Source organism: Petaurus breviceps, unplaced genomic scaffold (assembly GCF_028583685.1).
Source record: "Petaurus breviceps papuanus isolate PSGF00001 unplaced genomic scaffold, PetGlider_PUasm1.0 100, whole genome shotgun sequence".
NCBI lineage: Eukaryota > Metazoa > Chordata > Mammalia > Diprotodontia > Petauridae > Petaurus > Petaurus breviceps.
In genome coordinates this window covers 4,104,370-4,124,254 of record NW_027185573.1, presented here as the reverse complement: position 1 = coordinate 4,124,254, position 19,885 = coordinate 4,104,370, and the positions used below count along the sequence as shown (strand labels likewise).

Sequence of the window (19,885 nt, the reverse complement as noted above, 5' to 3'; positions counted from 1 at the left end):
ATTTCTATTGTCTTCATGGAGAGGGTGCCAGACTAGATGGTTTTCCTGATTCACTGTTGCTGAGTTGTTTCAGGAGTGGCTGTTTTGCGGGGTTTTCTTGGTGGCTTACCATGTCCTCCTCCAGCTCCTTTTATAGATGAGAGATACTAGACACGTAGGGTTAAGTGACTTGCCCAGGGTCACACACAGCTAGGCAGTATCAGAGGCTGCATTAGGACTCAGGGAGGCATTTTATGCACTCTGGCGCCCCGTTGCTGCCCTGGATTCATTCCAGTTCTCCAATTAGAGTGCAAGCTCCCTGAAGGAAGGGGCAGTTTTCTTTCCGCTCCTTCCCCCCCTGGCTCCGAGCCGGCTCAAAGCTGGCTGAACGAATACACGAAGACAGCCGCAGACGGGCGGCCACCCCGCAGGGGTGCAGGGCTGGGTGTCCCGACTCCCCCAGAGCATCCCGGAGCCGCCCCGCCCACGCCTCGGGGTTTGTGTTCATCCCCACGTGCCTACGGGGGAGGGGGGAGGGGAGGGGAGGAACCGGAACTGTCGCCCTTGGCTTTGATCGAAGGCGGGCTGGCCCAATCGGGACGCGCAGAGGGCGGCCCGGCGCTGGAGGAGTCAGCTGAGGAGAGGGCGACGGGCAGGCAGACCGCGGCGGCGGCCGAGACGAGCGGGGGACGCGGGAGGGAGTGCGCACGGCGGCCGGCGGTTCGGGCCGGCCCCCGCGCATGGAAGGCCGCGGCGGCGAGGATGGGGCGGGCGAGCGCAGCCCGCTGCTGGGCGGGAGCGGCCGGCCGTGGCGGCCCGGGGGCGCGGGAGCGGGCCCGGCGGCGTTCGCGGGGCGGCGCGCGGCCTGCGGGGCCGTGCTCGTGGCCGAGCTGCTGGAGCGCGCCGCCTTCTACGGCGTCACCTCCAACCTGGTGCTGTTCCTGAACGGCACCCCGTATGACTGGGAGGGCGCGCAGGCCAGCCAGGCGCTGCTGCTCTTCATGGGCATCACGTACCTGGTGTCGCCCTTCGGCGGCTGGCTGGCCGATGCCCTGCTGGGCAAGTGCCGCGCCATCCTGCTCAGCCTCGCCCTCTACCTGCTCGGCATGCTCAGCTTCCCGCTCGTGGCGGCGCCCGCCACCCGCGCCGGCCTCTGCGGCGACCTCCCGCTCATCCCGCTGGACAACAGCACGGGACCCTTCCCCAATGGCAGTGCCCCCGGCGGCGGGCCGGGGGGCGGCCGCTACTGCGCCCGGGCAGTCTACGCCGGGCTGGTCATCGTCGGGCTGGGCGTGGGCACCGTCAAGGCCAACATCACCCCCTTCGGAGCAGACCAGGTAGGCCCGCGCCCGCGGGGGCCGGGGGTCTGCGGCCGGCACCGCGGTGGTCCGCTGGTCCTTCCGTAGCAGGGTCCTCCGCGGTCCTCGAGTCCGCGCATCCTTCCCATTTCTGTGGGAGCCGAGGTGCGAGGCAGCGCGGACTGGGAGCTGGAAGAACTTTAGAGCCCACCCGAGTTATGGGTTTGGAGCCGAAGGGGGCCGCGGCCCGTCCCGTTAGCAGCATCGTCCATTTGGAGCTGGGCGGGGCTTTAGGGGCCCTCTGGGGACAGTGCCTTGTTCAGTGGGAGCTGGAGGGGTTCTAGGTGAGCAAAGGGGTCCAGAGAAGTTCATGGCACCAACAGTTTAGAACGGGAAGAGTCTCGGATCTCGTCTGGGTATGGCATCTATGTAGAGCTGGTCTGAAGGGATGTTATTGGTCATTTAGTCCAGTCTTTCCAATTCTAGAGGAGGAGACAGACCCATAGTAGCCTAGACCTGGAGCTGGGAGGGACAAGTAAACTAGCAGCCGGCACAGAGCTCCTTAGAGTTTGAACAGTGCATTACATACATAATCTCTTACTTGATTTTCATAGAAACCGTCAGAGATAGATGCTCTAATTATTATCCCCATTTTACAGATAATGAAACTAAGGCTTAGAGAGGTTCAGTGGTGGTAAGTGGCATAGTGACTGGAGTGTCAGAATTGTAATCAGGAGGCCCTGAGTTCAAGTTTTGTGTCAGAAACTAGCTGTTTGGACTCTTGGTAAGTCACCAAACTTCGGTGAACCTCAGTTTTCTCACCTGAAAATGGGGATAATAGCACCTAACTCGCAGGGTTATTATAAGGATCAAGCAAGATAATATTTGTACAGAACTTTACAAATCTTAAAATGCTAGCTGTTATTTAGTGGCTTGCTCAGTGAGGGAAATGACTCTGTCTGTTGGCAAACAAGTATTAAGCACTTCTCACTCCCAGGCCCTATGCTAAGTGCTAGAGATGGAGAAAGGCAGAAACAACCCTCCTTCCAGGGGAGGATCTTCTCTCTGCCTCTGAGGCCAGTGCTCTGGGTACTAGGACAATCTGTTTATAGTCTTAACATCATTTTGTAGATGAGGAAACATGCTTGAGATGTGAAGTAACTTACTGGAGTTTTTCAGAGGTGGTCAATGTTGAGATAGGATTTGATCTCAGGTCCTGAAGTGATTTCCCAACACTTCCCTTCTCCCATCATAACCCAGGGAAATGAGTTCTTTGTGGTCAGTCTGGATGTTCTGCAGTCTTCCTGCCTGTCCTTATAATAATACTAATACAATAATCCTAGCTTACATTAGGATAGTATATTGTGGTTTACAAAGCATTATTGGTCTCCCTTTTACAGATGAATAACAGTAACTCACATTTATGCAACCCTTCCCTTTAAGTTCTACAAAGTACTTTTCCTCACATCAGCATGGGTAGTATAACTATTGGCATTCTGATATAGAAGAATCATGTCAGGATTTGACATCAGGATCTGGGTTTAAATCCAATTAAGTGGGTAAATTTCAGCCTTGGAAGAAACCTCAGTGGGTATCCAGTACATTCCCTGCTTAAAAAAGGGTCTCTGCTACAACATGCACAGCACTATGATTTCCCTCCTGCCCCATAACGGTCACCCTGCCTTAGCTGAAAGAGCTTCAGTGACAGCGCCCACTGTTTCCTGAAGCTGCCTATATTCCACTTTTAGATCTAAGTGTTAAAAATTTTCCTGACATCAAGCCTATTGACAGCTTTACCTTTCAAAGCAATTCTTACCCACTGTTTTCCCTTAAGTAAGTTGTTAGTGCAAATGTTTGGTCTTTTCATCTTGATCAATTGTTAGAATTTTGCAGTAGATTGATACATCTGTGGAAGTTGTTTTTCAGTAGTAACAGTGATGCAGCATGTTGCAAGAAAAAATGTCTTTGGTCTAATTAATATGAAACAAATCCTTTCCAATCAGCTGCAATATGCTAGTAGTGTGTGCCAATCTTCCTACTGTTAAAAAAAAAAGTTTCTTTCTGCACTGATCTTTTATAATTAAGTCTTGTGGTAGTAAAATACTTGATAGTTTAAACAGAGTACAGATGTAAGTGTATAGGTTACGCCTCCCCCCAAGTTTGACTTGTTTAAACCTAAATATAACCCTTACTTGGTTGTGTGCTTGTATGTATATTTTTTTCATGTCAGACATCTTATTTCTGGGGTGTGGCCTCTATCTCCATTATGGTTTTGGTTGAAGGGAAACAATTTTTAAAAATGGACTTTCATAACCTATAGCTAGAATAGGCTAGTTTTCATGATTGTTTGCATACTTTTATACTGGAACAAGAAGAATCTAGAAACATCTAAACTCATGTAAAGATATCTGTGCAAATATGTGCAATTTAAAAATTTTTCTAAATGTTTTCTTCACCTCAATGGATCAGAGATTTTTACTTTCGTTCATTTAGCAAGCTTTTATTGAGCATCTACTATTCACTGATTTCTGAAATGAGTATTGGTTGGTTCAGAGATAAGTAATAATGATTAAGTATTACATACAAATATACACACATATATTTATTTATCTTCAGAATTTACAAAGCACTTTACCCACAGCCTTTTCCCTCAAAAGGTCTTGCAGTCTTGGGCAGGGTGGGGTGGAGGTGGAAAAATCCAATCTGTGGCCAAATTCTTTTGATTTTGTTTTTGTAATATCTCTTTTTATGTGCTTTCTTCATTCCTATGACACTGAAACCATCCTGGTGCAGGCTCTCATTACCTCATACTATTTTAATAACCTGTGGATTGGTTTCCTTATTTCAGGTCTCTCCCTACTCCAGTCCATCTTCTACTTAGGTTAACAAATTAATCTTCGCAAAACTCAAGTCTGAGCATGTCACTTCTCTCTCCCCCTCATTCATTAAATGCCAGTGGCTCCCCCTCACCTGCAAGATCAAATAAAAAATCCTCTGTCATTCAGAGCCCTTTACAACCAGTCCTCCTCCCTCTCCCCCAAGTACTGTATAATCCAGTGACACTGGCCTCCTTGCTGTTCCTTGCACAAGACCCTCTTTCTTCCTGTTCTGGACATTTTCACTGGCTGTTCCCTGTATCTGGCATAATCTGCCTCTTCCTCTGTACTTCCTGGGATTTCAAGTCCCAGACAAAATCCTACCCACAAGAAGCCTTTTCAGTCTGATTGCCCTTTAATCCTAATATCTTCTTTCTATTGATTATCTCCAGTTTATCCTGTATAAATCTTGTTTGCATGCATATAGTTGTTTTTCATGTTGTTTCCTCTGTTAGGCTGTAAGCTTCTTGAGAGCAGAGACTGTTTTTTGCCCTTCTTTGAAGCCTTAGCACTTAGCACACTGCGTGGCACTTAATAAATGCTTACTGACTGACAGAATAAGACACAAATAACTCATACAAAGCAGAATGTAAAGGGGAAGCACAGATAAAGTACTCTGAGAAATTTGTAGAGGTAAGAGGTCACATATATTTGTGGGAATCAAGGAAGGCTTCATGGAGATAGTTTTGAAAGAAGGTAAGAGATTTCACTATGAGAAGATGATAGTGGTGAGGGAAGAAACAACCTTGACTTGGGAGATACTACAGTCAGAGACAGAGAGGCGAGAAAGCATGCAGTGTGTCAAGAGATAGGGGAAGGAGTTCAGCCTGATAAGACTGCAGACACCAAGAGTGGCAAAAGCAGGCCCTACTGTACAGGAGCTCACAGTCTAATGGGGAGGCTGGTGAGGTTGGAACCAATTAGTGTAGATCCTTGTATGTCTTTCCATTTATTTGGAAAGTGACAGGGAGCCAGAGAAGGCTTGGAAATAAGAGTAGTGAGTGTCTGATCAAGGTTATCAACGAATGAAAACACAAGCATTTTAAAAATACTTGGTATGTGCCATGCACTATGCTCAGTGCCATGGATACAAAGACAGCACCCCTGACTTCAAAAAGTTTACATTCTGATGGGGGAGACAGCATGTTATTAACTAGGTACACCTGAGATATAGCCAGGAGGCACAGAGGGTCGAGCACTGGGTCCAGAGTTGGGAAGAGCTAAATTCAGACACTTCCTACCTATGTGACTCTGGACAAGTAAGGCATTTCAGTTGTGCCTGCCTCAGTTTCCTCATTTGTAAAATGAGGATCATAATAGTACCTATCTCCCAGGGTTATGAGGATGTAATAAGATAATATTTGTAAAGTGCTTTGAAAACTTTATATCTATTTATGGATGTATGTATGTGTATATATACGCAAATACTAGCTCCTGATACAGAAAAATGAAAACTGCCCCTTCCCCCTCAGGGAGCTTTCATTCTACATACATAAAATATTTTTTTGTATTCTTAGCACCTAAAAGATGAATGTGGGGGTGGATGCATGGGATGGAGGAGCCCTTAGGAGGGTATTAACAGTAATCTAAGTTAGAAAATATGCTAGGTAACTATGAATGAAAATAATAGTCCCTGCCCTTTAGGATTCTAGACTCTAATGGGGAGAAAGGCATGTAGAGGAATGAGATTATAATAATTACCATTCACGTACTCTAAGGTTAGCTGAGACCTTTCCTCATAGTCACACTAGAAGGTGGGCAGTGCAGACGTTAGGTTCCACATTTTACAGTTGAAGAAACAGGTTCTGAGAGAATAGCTGAGTTGCCTGTAATCAGTGCCACAACAAATAGGGAACTGTGGCTGAATTTGAATCTAGGTCTGATTGCAAGGCCAACTTAACCTGCTAAGTGCAAAGAAACAGTACAACTTTATGTTCAGGATCATTCATGGCACCCAGAGCTCTCCCAGGGCTCTCTAGGAGATCTTGTTATTGCCAACTTCTCATTGATTCCTTCATCATCTTTTAGACTTACTCTAAACAAGTCCAAATCAACAAAACAATTTTTAAGTATCTGCCACATAAAGGGATCTTTACTAAATGCTCACTAAACCAATATGAAACAAGGCAACGCTCCTGTCCTCTTAGAACTTAAAATCTTGTAGAGTGTATGTGGGGAGGGGGGCAGGGAGGGAGGGCGGTAGAGTGGGGGAAGAGGTGGTGGGGATGGGAGTGGTGATAAAGGCATGAACACAAATAAATTTAGTATAAGTTAGCTAGTATATGATAAGTGACTGGAAAAATCCAAACTGTAGTGTTAATGATTCTGGAACGATAGTTGGGATAATTAGGTAGGGAGAGCTGAAGATAACAGGTTTTTAGCCTGAGGGATTGGGAGATTATTGGTCCTATTAGCAGAAATGAGGAAGTTAGGAAGAGGAGGAAAGATGATGAGCTCATTTGGGGATTTATTGATTTTGGAGATCCCATCAAGATGGGAGTTGTAGTAGTAGTTAGAGACCAAATATCTCAATTCGGGAGAGATTAGGACTGGAGATAAAACTTTGCTACTTCTTGTAATCTTTCAAACAGGGAATAAGGGGAAATAACCAAGGAAAATAATGTAGAAGGTAGGACAACAGTTGCTTTTTTTTTGGTCATCCTGCCCTTCGTAATTTATCTAATCCAATCCAACAAACATTTATTAAGTGCCTGCCATGTTCTAAGTCATGGAAGTGCTGGGGATGCAATTAATAAAAAGAAAGACAGTCTCTGCATTCCAGGAGCTTAAAATCTAACATTTAGCCTTTTCTCTGTGAGATGTAAACTGTCCTTGAGTTAGATGCTTATCAAGTGGGTGATACCTTAGTTAATTTTGCTCTTCATTTGGTCATTCAATGATACATTTTCCCTTGTGGCAATGTAAAAAAAAGTTTTATAAGATTGGAAAAGATGGGGGACTATGGGCACTGTGGAGTGGAATATGTTACCTTTGCCATCTGACTTGGTTGATGAGTTGATTGTTTTTTTTAACTGCTTTTTTTCACTATCTTTTAAAATCTTTGTTACAAGAAATTCCTTGAAGTGGTGTGGAGGAGGGTGAGGAACATATTTGGTAATAAGTATTATGTTAAAAATAAAAGACATAAATAAAGTAAGGACAGTGTGGAGGGTGGCCTTAAAAAAGATTTGGCCACTTATGTGACTTTTTGGACAAGTTGCATTCTCTCTGAGGTTGAACTTTATATGTAAAATGAGAAAATTTGACAAGATGACTAGGGTTCTTTGCATCTTAAATGAAGATGTGATCTAGGGAATGGGAAGAAAGAGTAGAAAGGAGAGAACAGATTAAAGAGAGAACATCAGTTAAATTTAGCAGCCAATTATGGAGACAAAATTTAAGAATCAGGTGATTTCAGAATTTCTGCCCTAAGTGATTTGGAGAGTAATGTGTTATTAAGAGAAATAGAGAAGTTAAAAGTGACAAGGTTTTAGATGAAGAAGATGATGTCTGTTTTAGGCATCTATTAAAAAAAAATACTGCAGTTAATAGAGCACTGGCCCTGGAGTCAGGAGGACTTGAGTTCAAATCAGGCCTCAGACACTTAACACACACACACACACAAAACTAGCCATGTGACCTTGGGCAAGTCACTTAATCCTAATTGCCCTCCAAAAAGCAAAAAAAATTTAAAAATTAAAAAAAAAACTGAAGAAAAGGAAGAGGCATTGGAGATAAGAACTGGGTTTGAGAATAGAAAATGAAATTCCAGTAGAACAAATTCACAGATCAACTCCAGAAAACAAAACAAAACAATTTTACCCCTTAACTAGCCAATACATCCTTTCCCTGGCTCTTAGTAGTTTCCTCATCTGTAGAGTTGGCATAACATGTATACTGCCTACCTAATAGGATTGTTGAGGAGAACATTTTTTGAATTCTGAAGTATTATATAAATGTTATTACCTACCATATGAAACGGTAGTGAGGAAATTATTTTGTCAACTATAGTGTTGTGGCAGTGTAAGCTGCTGTAATCAGTAGGGTAATTTTTGTAGGGGGTTGGGGCTGGACCTGTGATTTCTTTGGTATGTGGGGACTCCCCATGAGGAAACACCTTCACTTGTAGGTCAGCAGCTGTTTTGCAACTTACTGTTTGGAGAGATTCTTGGGGATTCTGAGGGTCTTATTTATAACAGATAATAAGGGTTATAGAGGGATGATATCTCTCCCACCATTTTCATTTGATGTTGATTTCTTCAGCTAGTTTTTCAGTTCCTTGTAGTTTTGAGGTTATGGATATTTATTAATCTATTAAAAACATTGTTTTTCATAATGTTCTTCATAATAATGCAGTATTACTGTGCCATTAAAAAAAAAACCCTGACAGATAAGAAGAATACAAGGAAACATGGGACGATTTAAATGAATTGATACAAAATGAAGTAAACAAAACCAGAGATGCCTCTTCCCCTGGAAAAAGAAAAACTAACATTTTATGTATATATCCACTGTAGCCATGAAACTTGCAAGTTTTTAGATAAATAGAGCTGGTATGTCAGGGATAATCAAGTGTGAACTTGGGCAAAACACTGATCTTCAGTTTCTTGAACAAATAAACCATTAGAATTGGATTGTAAAGTTGGAGGAGTTGGGCTAGATGTCTTCTGAGGTCTCTTCCAGCTCTAGATCAATGATCCTAAAAACAAAACAATTGAAATCAAATACTATGTAATTGTAATGAAAAAGTCAGTATTGATGAGCACATAAGATTATACCTCCCTCTCTTTGTGGAGGTGTAGGATTGTGGATATGGAATAATGCATATACAATCAAATTTGATTAGTGTATTGGTTGGTTTTGATGAACTGCCTTTTTTTGTTTATTATAAGGGATGGTTCTGGGTTGAAGAGGGAGGAGGGATATATTGGGAAATGAAGGCAACATTAAAAACAAAAGACATCAATAACCATTTTTTTAAAATTTCAAGTTTTTGTGACTTGGTATTTTGTCTGGGTGATTATGGGTAGATATTCACTAGTTGCTAAATTTTTGCATCCTGCAGTGATATGTTGCTGTTTACTTGCAAAGTCTTCATTGGTCCATAAACTCAGACCTCTTAAGAATGAACTTTTTTTAGTTTCTGGTAACAATGACTTACTCTTGTATTATTATCATGAACCCATCAAATTTCTGTAAACAAATCAACTTGACTCAGCCATTTGTTCCTTGTCAACCTATTTTTGGTTTAGTTTGTGTAGAATAGATAGCCTTTTGGTTCTTTTTATGGATTTCAGCTATTTGATAGATTCTAAACTACTGTCTGTTAAATTTAAAAGGTTCATTGGTCTCTGATCAGGCTTAACTATTGCTCTGTCAAGAGATATCTGTTGAGAAATTATTTCTTTAAATTTTGAATTTGGTTTTACTGTGCAGCCTGAGAATATCAGTTTTCTTCTATTTGATGAATGATATTAATATTTATGTAGTTGCTTTGGAGTGGTGACCCTACACTTTGTTAATATGGTATGAGTTTTTGTTTTAATTCTATCTAAATCAACTGTCACCCATTTTATTCTTCCATTGGTACTGTTAAGATTGTATTTCAAAGGTATTAATTGTGCTAAGTGGGTTTTTCCCCTTGAGCTCTGACTTGAAGATGCCAGTGAGTCTTTTTACGTACATACCCATGTAGAAGCATAAAACTCTTGAGATTAAAGCCTCTAGGTTAAGAGAGTAAGAAAAACATTTTTCAAGGCGCCTAGGTGATGCAACGTTTAGAGTACCTCCCCTGGAGTCAGAAGAACCCGAGTTCAAATCCAGTCTATGACATTTATTAGTTGTGTGACCCCAGGCAAGTCACTTAACACTGATTACCTCCAATAAAGAAAAAAAATACATTTTCCCTGACCTGTGAGTTCATCTTGTTAATAAAGGCCCTTCTCAGCACATGTTCTTTAGTAGTATTCAGTTTTTCTTTGAATATTCTCAGATATTCCAGAACTATATCTAAGAAACTGCCAGGCCATGTACCAAAAGAAGAGAAGCAAAAAACAAGGACATTAAAAGAAAATCTACCTATTATGCAAGCAAAATACATTGAACTTGAAGACAGGATGCGCAGACAATCTGAGGATCATAGGTCTCCCAGAAGAACACAACAGGACAAAAAACTTTAACACTATAGTGAAGGAAATAATGAGCTGCCCTTCACTTCTGAGAATAGAAAATGAAATTCCAGTGGAACAAATTCACAGATCAACTCCAGAAAACAAAACAAAACAAAAAGACCAAACCTAAACGTTTCAACTCTAAGACATGCAGTAGTGGTTAAATTTAACAGTTCAATCCAGAAACAGTAAGTTCTGCAAGTCACCAGGAGCAAGACCTTCAAATACAAAGGAAAGAACATTAGAATAACTCAGGACTATTAAGTACCCACTAGAAAAAGGAGGAAATGAAATAAAGAATGTTTTCTGAAGAGCAGCGAAGCTTAGAATACAGCCCAGAGTGACCTCGCCTGCAAATCTGAGCTTAACCATATGGGACAAAAAGGTAGACATTCACTAATGAAGAATTCAAAACATTTTAGAAAGAAAACCAAAACTTGGAAATATTATTTGCTTCTTGACCCCAAACAACAGAAATACAGGAGGAATGAATAAAGATGGTGGTGGCAGCAGAGCTACAGGAGAATGACTAGTAAGAAACATTTTTTCTAAATGTACACATGGAGACAGAGGTGAAAGTGGAAATCTGGTAGAGTTAACATTGAAGAGGCAGGTGGGGGCATTATGGGCAGAACCTGGCAACAGCTTACCTACAGATGAATGCTTTTATGGGACTATATTACATCAGAGGAGGGTACATGAAAGGGACTTGAGGTAGGGAATAGATGGCTAGGGAGGAGTGAGAGTTACCAATGGGGGGGAGGTGGCATGTTTCCTGAGAAAGATGTGGGGAGTAAGGGAAGAGAAAGGGGGAAGATTGAAAAGGGGAGGAAAGGAAAAAGGGCTTACTTTGGAGGTGAGAGGAATGCTACTACGGGATGAGAACTTTATACTGGATGTAGCCTGGGTAATTTGGTGCCTGAAAAATCTACTTGACCCAGGAGGGTGGGATTTGGAACTCTGGGGGGCAAATTAGCACCTGGACTAGTGGGGGAGCATAAACATAGGGAGGAGATTTCCAGGCAAATGTAAAAAAAAAAGGTAACACAAGAGGATATAGATCCATGGGGATGGGGATGGGGTGGGGTGGGATAGGAGGACAGGGAGGTGATATCATGGTCCCCTTCAGCCTGTTTGACACCTGCTATAATAGGCATCGTTCTGAGAGTGAGACCCAGTGGAAAGGGAGAATCCATGCCCTACTAGGCAGAGGCAGAAAGCACCTAGAGGGCTGAGCCTAGAATGGAGACCTTGGAAGCTTTGATTGCTTCCAAGAGAAATTCCTACTAGAGGCAGGGGTCATGAATCAGAGAATGAGGGTCAGAAGAGAAGATGGAGAGCGAAGAGAGTGGGGAAGAAAACCTTTTTTGGAAAGGGACACAAAAATGAAACAAATTAATGAACAGGATGAGCTGAAGGGAAGGAGGAGGGGGACTGCCTGATTGAGAGGAAAAAGGGAAGAAATGTATAACTAGATAAAAGCAGGAGTGAGGAACCAAAGTATATGTAAAAACTACAGACCCTTTATTTTTGTGGCATATTGATTAAGCGCATTTATAATCCAGTTAACTGCCATTGATTTATTTCCTCATTTTATATTCTCAATACTGAATACCAAGTGCTTTGATCAGAGCTCACATAACTGAAGAGAAACTCAGAAGGTATCTTTCACTCTGAAATTGCCTGTCCTTGTAAGGCGCTTGTAACTTCTATAAAGTGTCTCTTTCAAACTTCAGCCTCAGTGCAGAATAAAGATTGTTTTCTTCTGCAGTTATTGGTGACATGACTTAGATCCCAGCATCAGGTAGAAAGACAGCCTCTTCTTGGTCTGCTCTTCTCCAAACCCCTGGTATCAGCAGAAGGTGAGATTGTTTGAAAACTCTTAAGAATGGTTATTGGAGGATAGCTGTCCATTAGACTGGTTCCTTGTTTAGGCTCATGGCATCCAATCATTGGAACCAAATCTGTCAAACACATTGTAGGGTGTTATAGGTGATATATGTATATGTGTGCTTGTCTGTAGCTGCCCTCTACTGTGCACTGTGAGTTGCATGCTTATTATTCGGTAATTTTTCCTATAAATTTAGAAGCCATCAACCAGGATTGGAACTAAGCCAATTTTGGCTACCTCAGACTCCCTTGAACCTCTAGATGTGATGACTGGTCAAGTTCAGAAAGCCAGAGAAATTGACTGATCCCTATAACTCAGTGATAAGAATGCCTTCACTTTCTCTTTGCTTTTAGTATTGAACGAATACCTGACCTAGAAATATTGTACCTTATTAGTGACTTAGGAATCTAGCCACTCCTATCTTCTTTAGGAATCCCATAGATCAAAGTGCCATCCCTCTAGAGATCTTGACTAGAAGAAAAGGGGAAAGACTCCTTACATCGTTTGTTTGTGGATTTTTTGAAGTTTTTGGACTTGTTCAGTGTTTAATAGGGATATGATCATGTCTGTATGACACTGAGGAAGGGAGAGCCTTACCAGTGCCTTTGATTGTGAGTTTCGGTTGTCATTAGTTGCTAGGGGGTATTATTGAGATTAGTGTGATAATGACATTGAGCCAATTATCTGAGGAAATTTAATATCTTTAAGTGTCTTAGGTTTTACTCTTGCCCTTTTTCTCTGTGAGTGAGCCCTATGTGATCATGAGGAAGCAGACATACTGACCATTTTATGGATAAAAAACAGATTCTTGGGCCCTCTCAGAAATGGAGAATCTTAGACTAGGGATATCTCTGCCTTGGAAATAGGAACATTACTCTTTTATGTATGCATCTATTTTAGAAATGAGACTTGCAGCTTTTTGGACAAATGGTTTTAGTATACTAAGGATTGTACAGTTAAACAATTGCCCAAAGAAATATCCCTTGACTTAGATAAAATGGAACATTTAAAGTATCCTTTGAGACAAAGCCAAAATTAGAATGCTCAAAAAAAGTTCAGAAGATACAATTTCCTCTTTTCTTCCTTCTAAGGAAGAGAAAAAACTTAGACCAGATATGGATATCAGAAAACTTAGCAAAGTATTGTGGGTTTTTTTTTTTTTTTGGTCACAAAATAACAGAATTTGAGAGTAGGAAGGGATCTCAGTGATTTCCAGTACAGTATCTTCCCATACATGAAAGGAATATTTTTTATAACATACCCAACAAGCGATCGTCTATCTTCTTGGTTGTATGAAAGAATAAATGTTAATAAAGATCTTCATTTTTGTCTTTTTCATATACGTCTTTATACACGGAGAATCCTGGAAGGGATAACGACCCCTACTGAAATTGAAAGTCATTTTAAAAGGAAATGGGAGTTTCGGTAATGAAACTTCCTCAAATTTGACCAGTCATTTTTTTTTCTTCTTGGTTTACTTAACCAAGAGGAAATGAAAAAAGAAAGATGTGTGTATGCGGATATTTGTGTGCATATACACACATATTGCAAAGAGAAAAATATGATGCAGAGATGAAAAATAAGTCTTTTCTAATTCCTAAGTCTTATTGTATTGAAATTTTTTTAAATGACATTTGTTTCTACAAAAAAAAGAAATAGAACATGACCTTTTAAAATAGAAATTTGCAAATTATAATGGGAGCAAGGTACTATCAATGAAAAAGCCTTTATTAAAATGCATGCTATGTAACTGGCATTGTGCCAAGGCCTGGAGATATGAAGACAAAAATAAAATCATCCTTGCTCTTGTAGAGCTTATGTTTTATCAACATGAATTTTCTTTGGATGCAGGTATTCACATTCCTTAATTACTAGTTTGTTCCTCTATGGGGAGTTGGGGAGTTTGAATGTTTGTGGTCAGCCCTCTAAGTTGTGAATGACATAAAAACAAAACAAAACAAAAAAATCAACCCCAATTTCTACTTTGATGAACCCAGGCCTCATTCTTGTGTCCATTGATGGGTCCTGCAAGAGTGACAACATCAGGCCCCTCCATGCAGGGAAAGTCGTTAAAAAGCCACCAAATGTCTTTGCTTACTTAGCTCAGTGTTGGTTGTGCTCACTTAAGTCTATTCTGACCTCAGATAAATCTACCACTATCTGTAACTGAATCTTCTCCACAATTATGGGTCATCTGTAAGAATACTTTTGCTGACTCTTCAGTCGAAGTTGTGACCTTTTCATCATATCAATTCAAACAGTTTAAAATATATATATTTTGGCAAAGCACCTGCCCAAGGTTCACACAGCTAGTAAGTGTCAAGTGTCTGAAGCCATATTTGAATCCAGGCCTGGTAGTCTATCCAGTTCACTACCTGGCTGCCCCTCAAACAGTTTTTACTTTCCTTTATTTCCCCCAAACCTCCACTGTCCCGTGTAGATGACTACTTTTCTATGTGATCTGTTCTTGATCCTGAAGAGACGTGGGAGGCTGACAAGATGCCTTTTCTTCTAATAACCTTTGACCCCTTCTCAACTGCTGTCTGACTTTTCATACTACGAATGCCCAAAATGGCTGTTTGAAATTCCAACCTAGATTTGCCCTTGTCTTCTTCAGAATCATTTGAGACATCAACATTGATTTTGTCATCTGTGTCAATATTGGGTAGAACTTTTGGAGTTAGCCTTAAGCAAAAGCTTATAATGATTTTAAGTTCTTCAGCTTTTTCTTCAGACATAATTCCTCCATTTCCACTTTTATTTCATTTAATATGGGTTTAGAGATTAAATTATTTCTGTGGATTGTCCTACACTGATTGGCTACATGGTGCTGTATAACTTGGAGCAAATGATATAGTTGGCACAAAGTTGCATGCCACCCATGACTATTGCTGGTAAAGATATATTTCCAATTTTGTTGTCAAGTAATCCTGGTACATAATTCAGGTATTCATAACATTAGTATATTTTAGGAACGTTTATAGTTTACCTGCTTTAGTAGTCAGTACTGCCTGTGCCTGAGTAATTCCAGTGAATGGCCTATCGGTATTTTTAATTTGTTTCTGTGTGTCTGACCTTTTTGGGATCCAGCACTCAATCCACTCTCCTCAATGTTGAGGTGATCATCATGAAGGTTCCAAGTAGAGCCAGACTGCAGGACTCTGCTGCTTTGACTATTTGTTTGATTCTTAAGAGTACCACACTGACCAGGGCACTAACTCAGCTGAGTACCATCAGACCACCAGAAATGGCAGCATTTCAGAGTTTCTGTCAGGCCTCTTTATAACTACCATAATGGCCTAGGAATCACTCAATTCCCACATCCATGCTGTATCTCCTCAGGACTGTTAACAGTCTCCCTTCTTTGCTGTTACTCCCCTCTTCTGGCAAGGGTGTTGGGTTGGGCTTTGAAGGTGTTTTTGTTATTATTGTACCACCACCACTATTGCTGCTGCTCTATTCCTACATTTTCATAGAGGAGGAAATCAAGGTCTAGAGAAGTGTAAAGTGATTTTGGTCAAGGGTTATATCATTTGGAACCTCAGTTTATATGCTGAGGACACACACCACAGGAGGAGTTTTGCTGTAGTGTTGAGCTCTGTAATGGCTACCTAAATTAAAAGTAGAGAGAATTTATGGGCTCTCAGGCTCACAGATCTTGAACAGGAAGGAATCTCTTAGGCCATTTTGTCTGGCCTCCTCCTTTCATGAGGATGAGAAAATGCAGGCACAGGGATGGGAAGGCAGTAAGCTTTAGAGATGAGATTTGAATGTGGTTGTCTTGAATTTCTTATATATAATTCAAAGTTTTTGACATAAAAAGTCATTATAGGATCTTTCTAATCTATTAGAAGCCATGACAGTATTATTGCATATTGCTAATATTCTTTTTCTATCTTTGTTTTAGGTTAAAGATCGAGGTCCAGAAGCGACTAGAAGATTTTTTAATTGGTTTTATTGGAGCATTAATTTGGGAGCAATCCTTTCATTGGGAGGCATTGCATATATTCAACAGAACATGAGCTTTGTTATTGGATACATCATCCCAACAGTTTGCATTGGAGTTGCATTCATGGTATTCCTCTGTGGTCAGAGTTTTTTTATCACTAAACCTCCTGATGGCAGTGCTTTTACTGATATGTTCAGGATTTTGGCATATTCCTGCTGTTCACGGAAACGATTCGGGGAACGTAGGAGCAGCAGGTATGTAGTGACAAATCAGTGTAGGCTTTATGGTTAGCAGTTCAAAGTTCAATATTGATATGAAGTGCAAGGACTGTGATGGGGCTGATGTTTAAGCTATAAACCATTAATGTAGGACTTTTTTTCTCTTCCCTTGATTTTTAGATTCAGGTACTTATAACAATAAATTTGGGAGAAAATGAAGCATGCTGAATTACATTTGCTTTTTCAGGGCACTGGTTTCATCAGCTTACCTTAGTAGATCCTTTCCTTCTTTCTTAGTTCTAAATTCCACCCTATTCTGACTATCTCATCTTAGCTCCAGTTTGGGATGTAGAAGCATCTATGCCTATTGAGGTTTCAGTAAATGTCTGTGATTATCTGCTAGGTGACCTGGTCCCAAACTATTGATGTTATTGGAATGAACAGGTAGAATACCAGAATTAATATCGATTTGAAATTTGAGTGGGAATTTCCTATTTGTTTAGGTCAAGGTTTTTAGGTCTAGGATTGAGTTTGTGGGCCAAACATTCCTTTACTCACTTACACTAGTTCTTCAAAGAATAGAGCCATCAAGTAACCTGGCAAAAAGCAGGTATGTGGAGTGCATCATTTTCTTTGCACAGATGAGCAGCTCTGGAAAGTGGAATGGGTTCTATTTGTAAGTAGCAGATCAATCCCTTGTCAGTAATTGAAGGTATAAATACTTAGCTCAGTTTGGAACATAGGAGCTTTGTAAATTCAGGTAGAATTATGCAGTTTGGAATGCACATCATCTAAAGCCAAAGAACCTAAGTCACCATTTAAAGAGAAAAGCAGAAAGGCAAATAAAATAGCAAAATGCAGCAATCCATAAGAATTAATATATAATATATAAATAAATTATATATATGTATATGAATTTAATTAGAAACAGTTTGGACTGACTAGGCAGCTCTTTTGACTTAAGTAGGCATTCCTATATAGAGCCATAGAGCCCAGCAGAAAATAGGAAGAAAATTAGTGGTTTTGTTCTTAGAAGATGGAGGAAAACAGAAGGGAGAGCATTATGTGGCCGTCCTTTAATTGGACTTCAGAGGCAAGTAGGGCCAGAAAGAAGATAGACCCAGGAAGAACACAGCAACCCTTCTTAGCGTAAGAAGTGGGATACTCCTGGTATTTAGTATTGAAAGGGACTTTAGGGGTCACCAAGGCCAATCCACCTTTTTGATAGAGGAGGAAATAGACCCAGAGAGGTAAAGTTACTTGTATAAAGTTGTCTGGATGGCTCTGGAGACATTGGGGCCTAGTAGAGTTAGACTTTCAAAAGAGATAGTTGTAGTCTGGGTTACCTAGAATTTATATGAATAATGTAAGATATATTTTGAATCGTTTGTGGAATAACTTGGTCATATTTCTAGCCAGTTTTCTGTATTTTTAGTGTAGCTACTTTGCATGTTGCATTCAAATTTGAACTGGGTTTTTGTTTACTATTATAAATAGTATATAGCCTTATTTTGGGACACATTGGATCAGGCACTGCACCTGGGGTCTGAATTCAAATTTGACCTCACAGAAGCTAGCCCTGTGACCTTAGACAAGTCACTTAACTTTTGTTAACAGTAAAATGGGGATAATAATAGAACCTATTTCCTGGGGTTGCTGTGAAGATCAAATAAGATAACATTTACAAGGCATTTAACATTAACTGACACATAGTAGGCACTTAACAAATCCCTCCCTCCTTCCTTCCTTCCTTCCTTCCTTCCTTCCTTCCTTCCTTCCTTCCTTCCTTCCTTCCTTCCTTCCTTCCTTCCCTTTCCTTTTGTTTTTTCTTCCTTCCCACCCTTTTCCCCTTCCTCCCTACCTCTTGTGCTTCAGTGGCAGCAAGTATAATTATAAGGTCATTTGGAAAGATATGAGTAAAGGCAACAACCAACTGGAAGTTGACTTTATCTCCTTTAAGCTAGTAGAAGGAATAAGAGCTTATTTAATAAGTAACTTCAAGTAAATGGTGACTCATAGCCAGAAAAACTAATGCACATCTAGTAGCTAAAGAGTTTACTTACTATAAGGCTGAATGTCATTCATTTATAAAATAACATTTAGTGCTAGGGGGTGGGGGGATGGGAAGGGAAACATTTAAAGACCCAGTGCTTTCCATAGCATGATTTCTGCCCTTGTTTTGCCATGGTGATAAGGTTTATAGCAGTTGCTGAGGGAAGCTATGTAGTGGTCTGGACCCTCCAATTAGTTGTATTAGCTTCCAGAAAGCACCATATGACCTTTCCTTATTGTTTTGGACGTCAGCATTTAATAGTAGAGGACATCACAGTGATTGTAGTCTTTCTTCTAAGAATTGCACACTTGTACACATGATGTCAGTTTCAGAATTAGTCATTTACATAGTATATGTGATAGGGAAGAAGTATCTTAGTTTGTTTATTATGGTCCTTCCTTACCACAAGTGAAGAAAAGGAATTGTTATGAAAATATTTCTACCTGAATGGCAAGTGGCAGCAACTCCGTTACATGGATCTATTGACTTCTCTCCATTGCTGGAATTTATTTTATAGTTAAATAAATTTTTACATGGGAAGGAGAGAGGGGAAGTTTAAACCTGGAACTATTCTATCAGTTCTTGATGTGTGGAAACAGTGCCATAACTGAAGATTTACTGTTTATTTTGTATTGTATTCATAGCTGAAAGTAAAATTCTGGTATACAATGAAGTTGGGGGGGGGGGCTATAAAAAGGAGAGGGGAGAGTGGCACGGTGGAGAGACACCTCGCCCCTTGTGAGGAAAACTTTTATTAAGTTATTAAATATGGTTTTCTTTTTTTTTTTTTTCTTTTTAAATAAGAAAAAAAAAGGTGGTGTGGGTATAAAAGGGGGGGGGGGGGGGGGGGCTAGAAGAAGGACGGGGGAAAGTGGCTCAGTGGATAGACTTGGCCTCAGTTGGGAAGACCTGTATTCAAGTCTTAGCTCTGAGTTTCACCATTGCATGTCACCTATCTTCTCTAAGAATATAAGTTGTGGAACACTTAACTGTCTGCAAATTGGCAGAGGTAATTTTCTCACAGGGAGTTCCCTATACCAGTAAATCACAGTCCAGAACAAATGTAAATAAATAAGCAGGCAAATAGATAGATAGATAAATAACTCACTGGGTAGTGCAGAGTAGATAGAAGTAGAAGGATGCATTTATAAGCCAAATCCAAAGGGGTTTCATTACCAGAGGGTTCTTCTTATAAAGTAGTTTCCTCACTAAGGCACTACCCTCTTTCTCCTTTCCCTTCTCCTGAAGATTGTAATTAACTTCAGTGTTTTTTATGTATTTATAAGTGTGTATATTTGAAGGTGAGAATAGATTTGAAATAATTTAAAAAATTTGGCTTGTACTTCATATATACACATTCATACATATATACACATATATACATATACACACAAAGAATAGCTGTAAGATTATTTCTAGGGTATATGATATTTCTAGTGAGTATGATATGC

General features: G+C 40.6%; 1 protein-coding gene across 1 annotated transcript in view; it reads left to right on the top strand.

Moving 5' to 3' along the window:
* Window positions 1-704: 704 nt before the first annotated feature.
* LOC138162573 (solute carrier family 15 member 4-like) overlaps window positions 705-19,885 on the top strand; it is a 39,991-nt gene continuing 20,810 nt past the window's right edge. Inside the window, exons 1-2 of the mRNA XM_069090259.1 lie at window positions 705-1,316; window positions 16,122-16,417. Coding sequence (XP_068946360.1) covers window positions 720-1,316; window positions 16,122-16,417 — 893 coding nt within the window. The 5' untranslated portion in view covers window positions 705-719. The remainder of the gene's footprint in view (window positions 1,317-16,121; window positions 16,418-19,885) is intronic.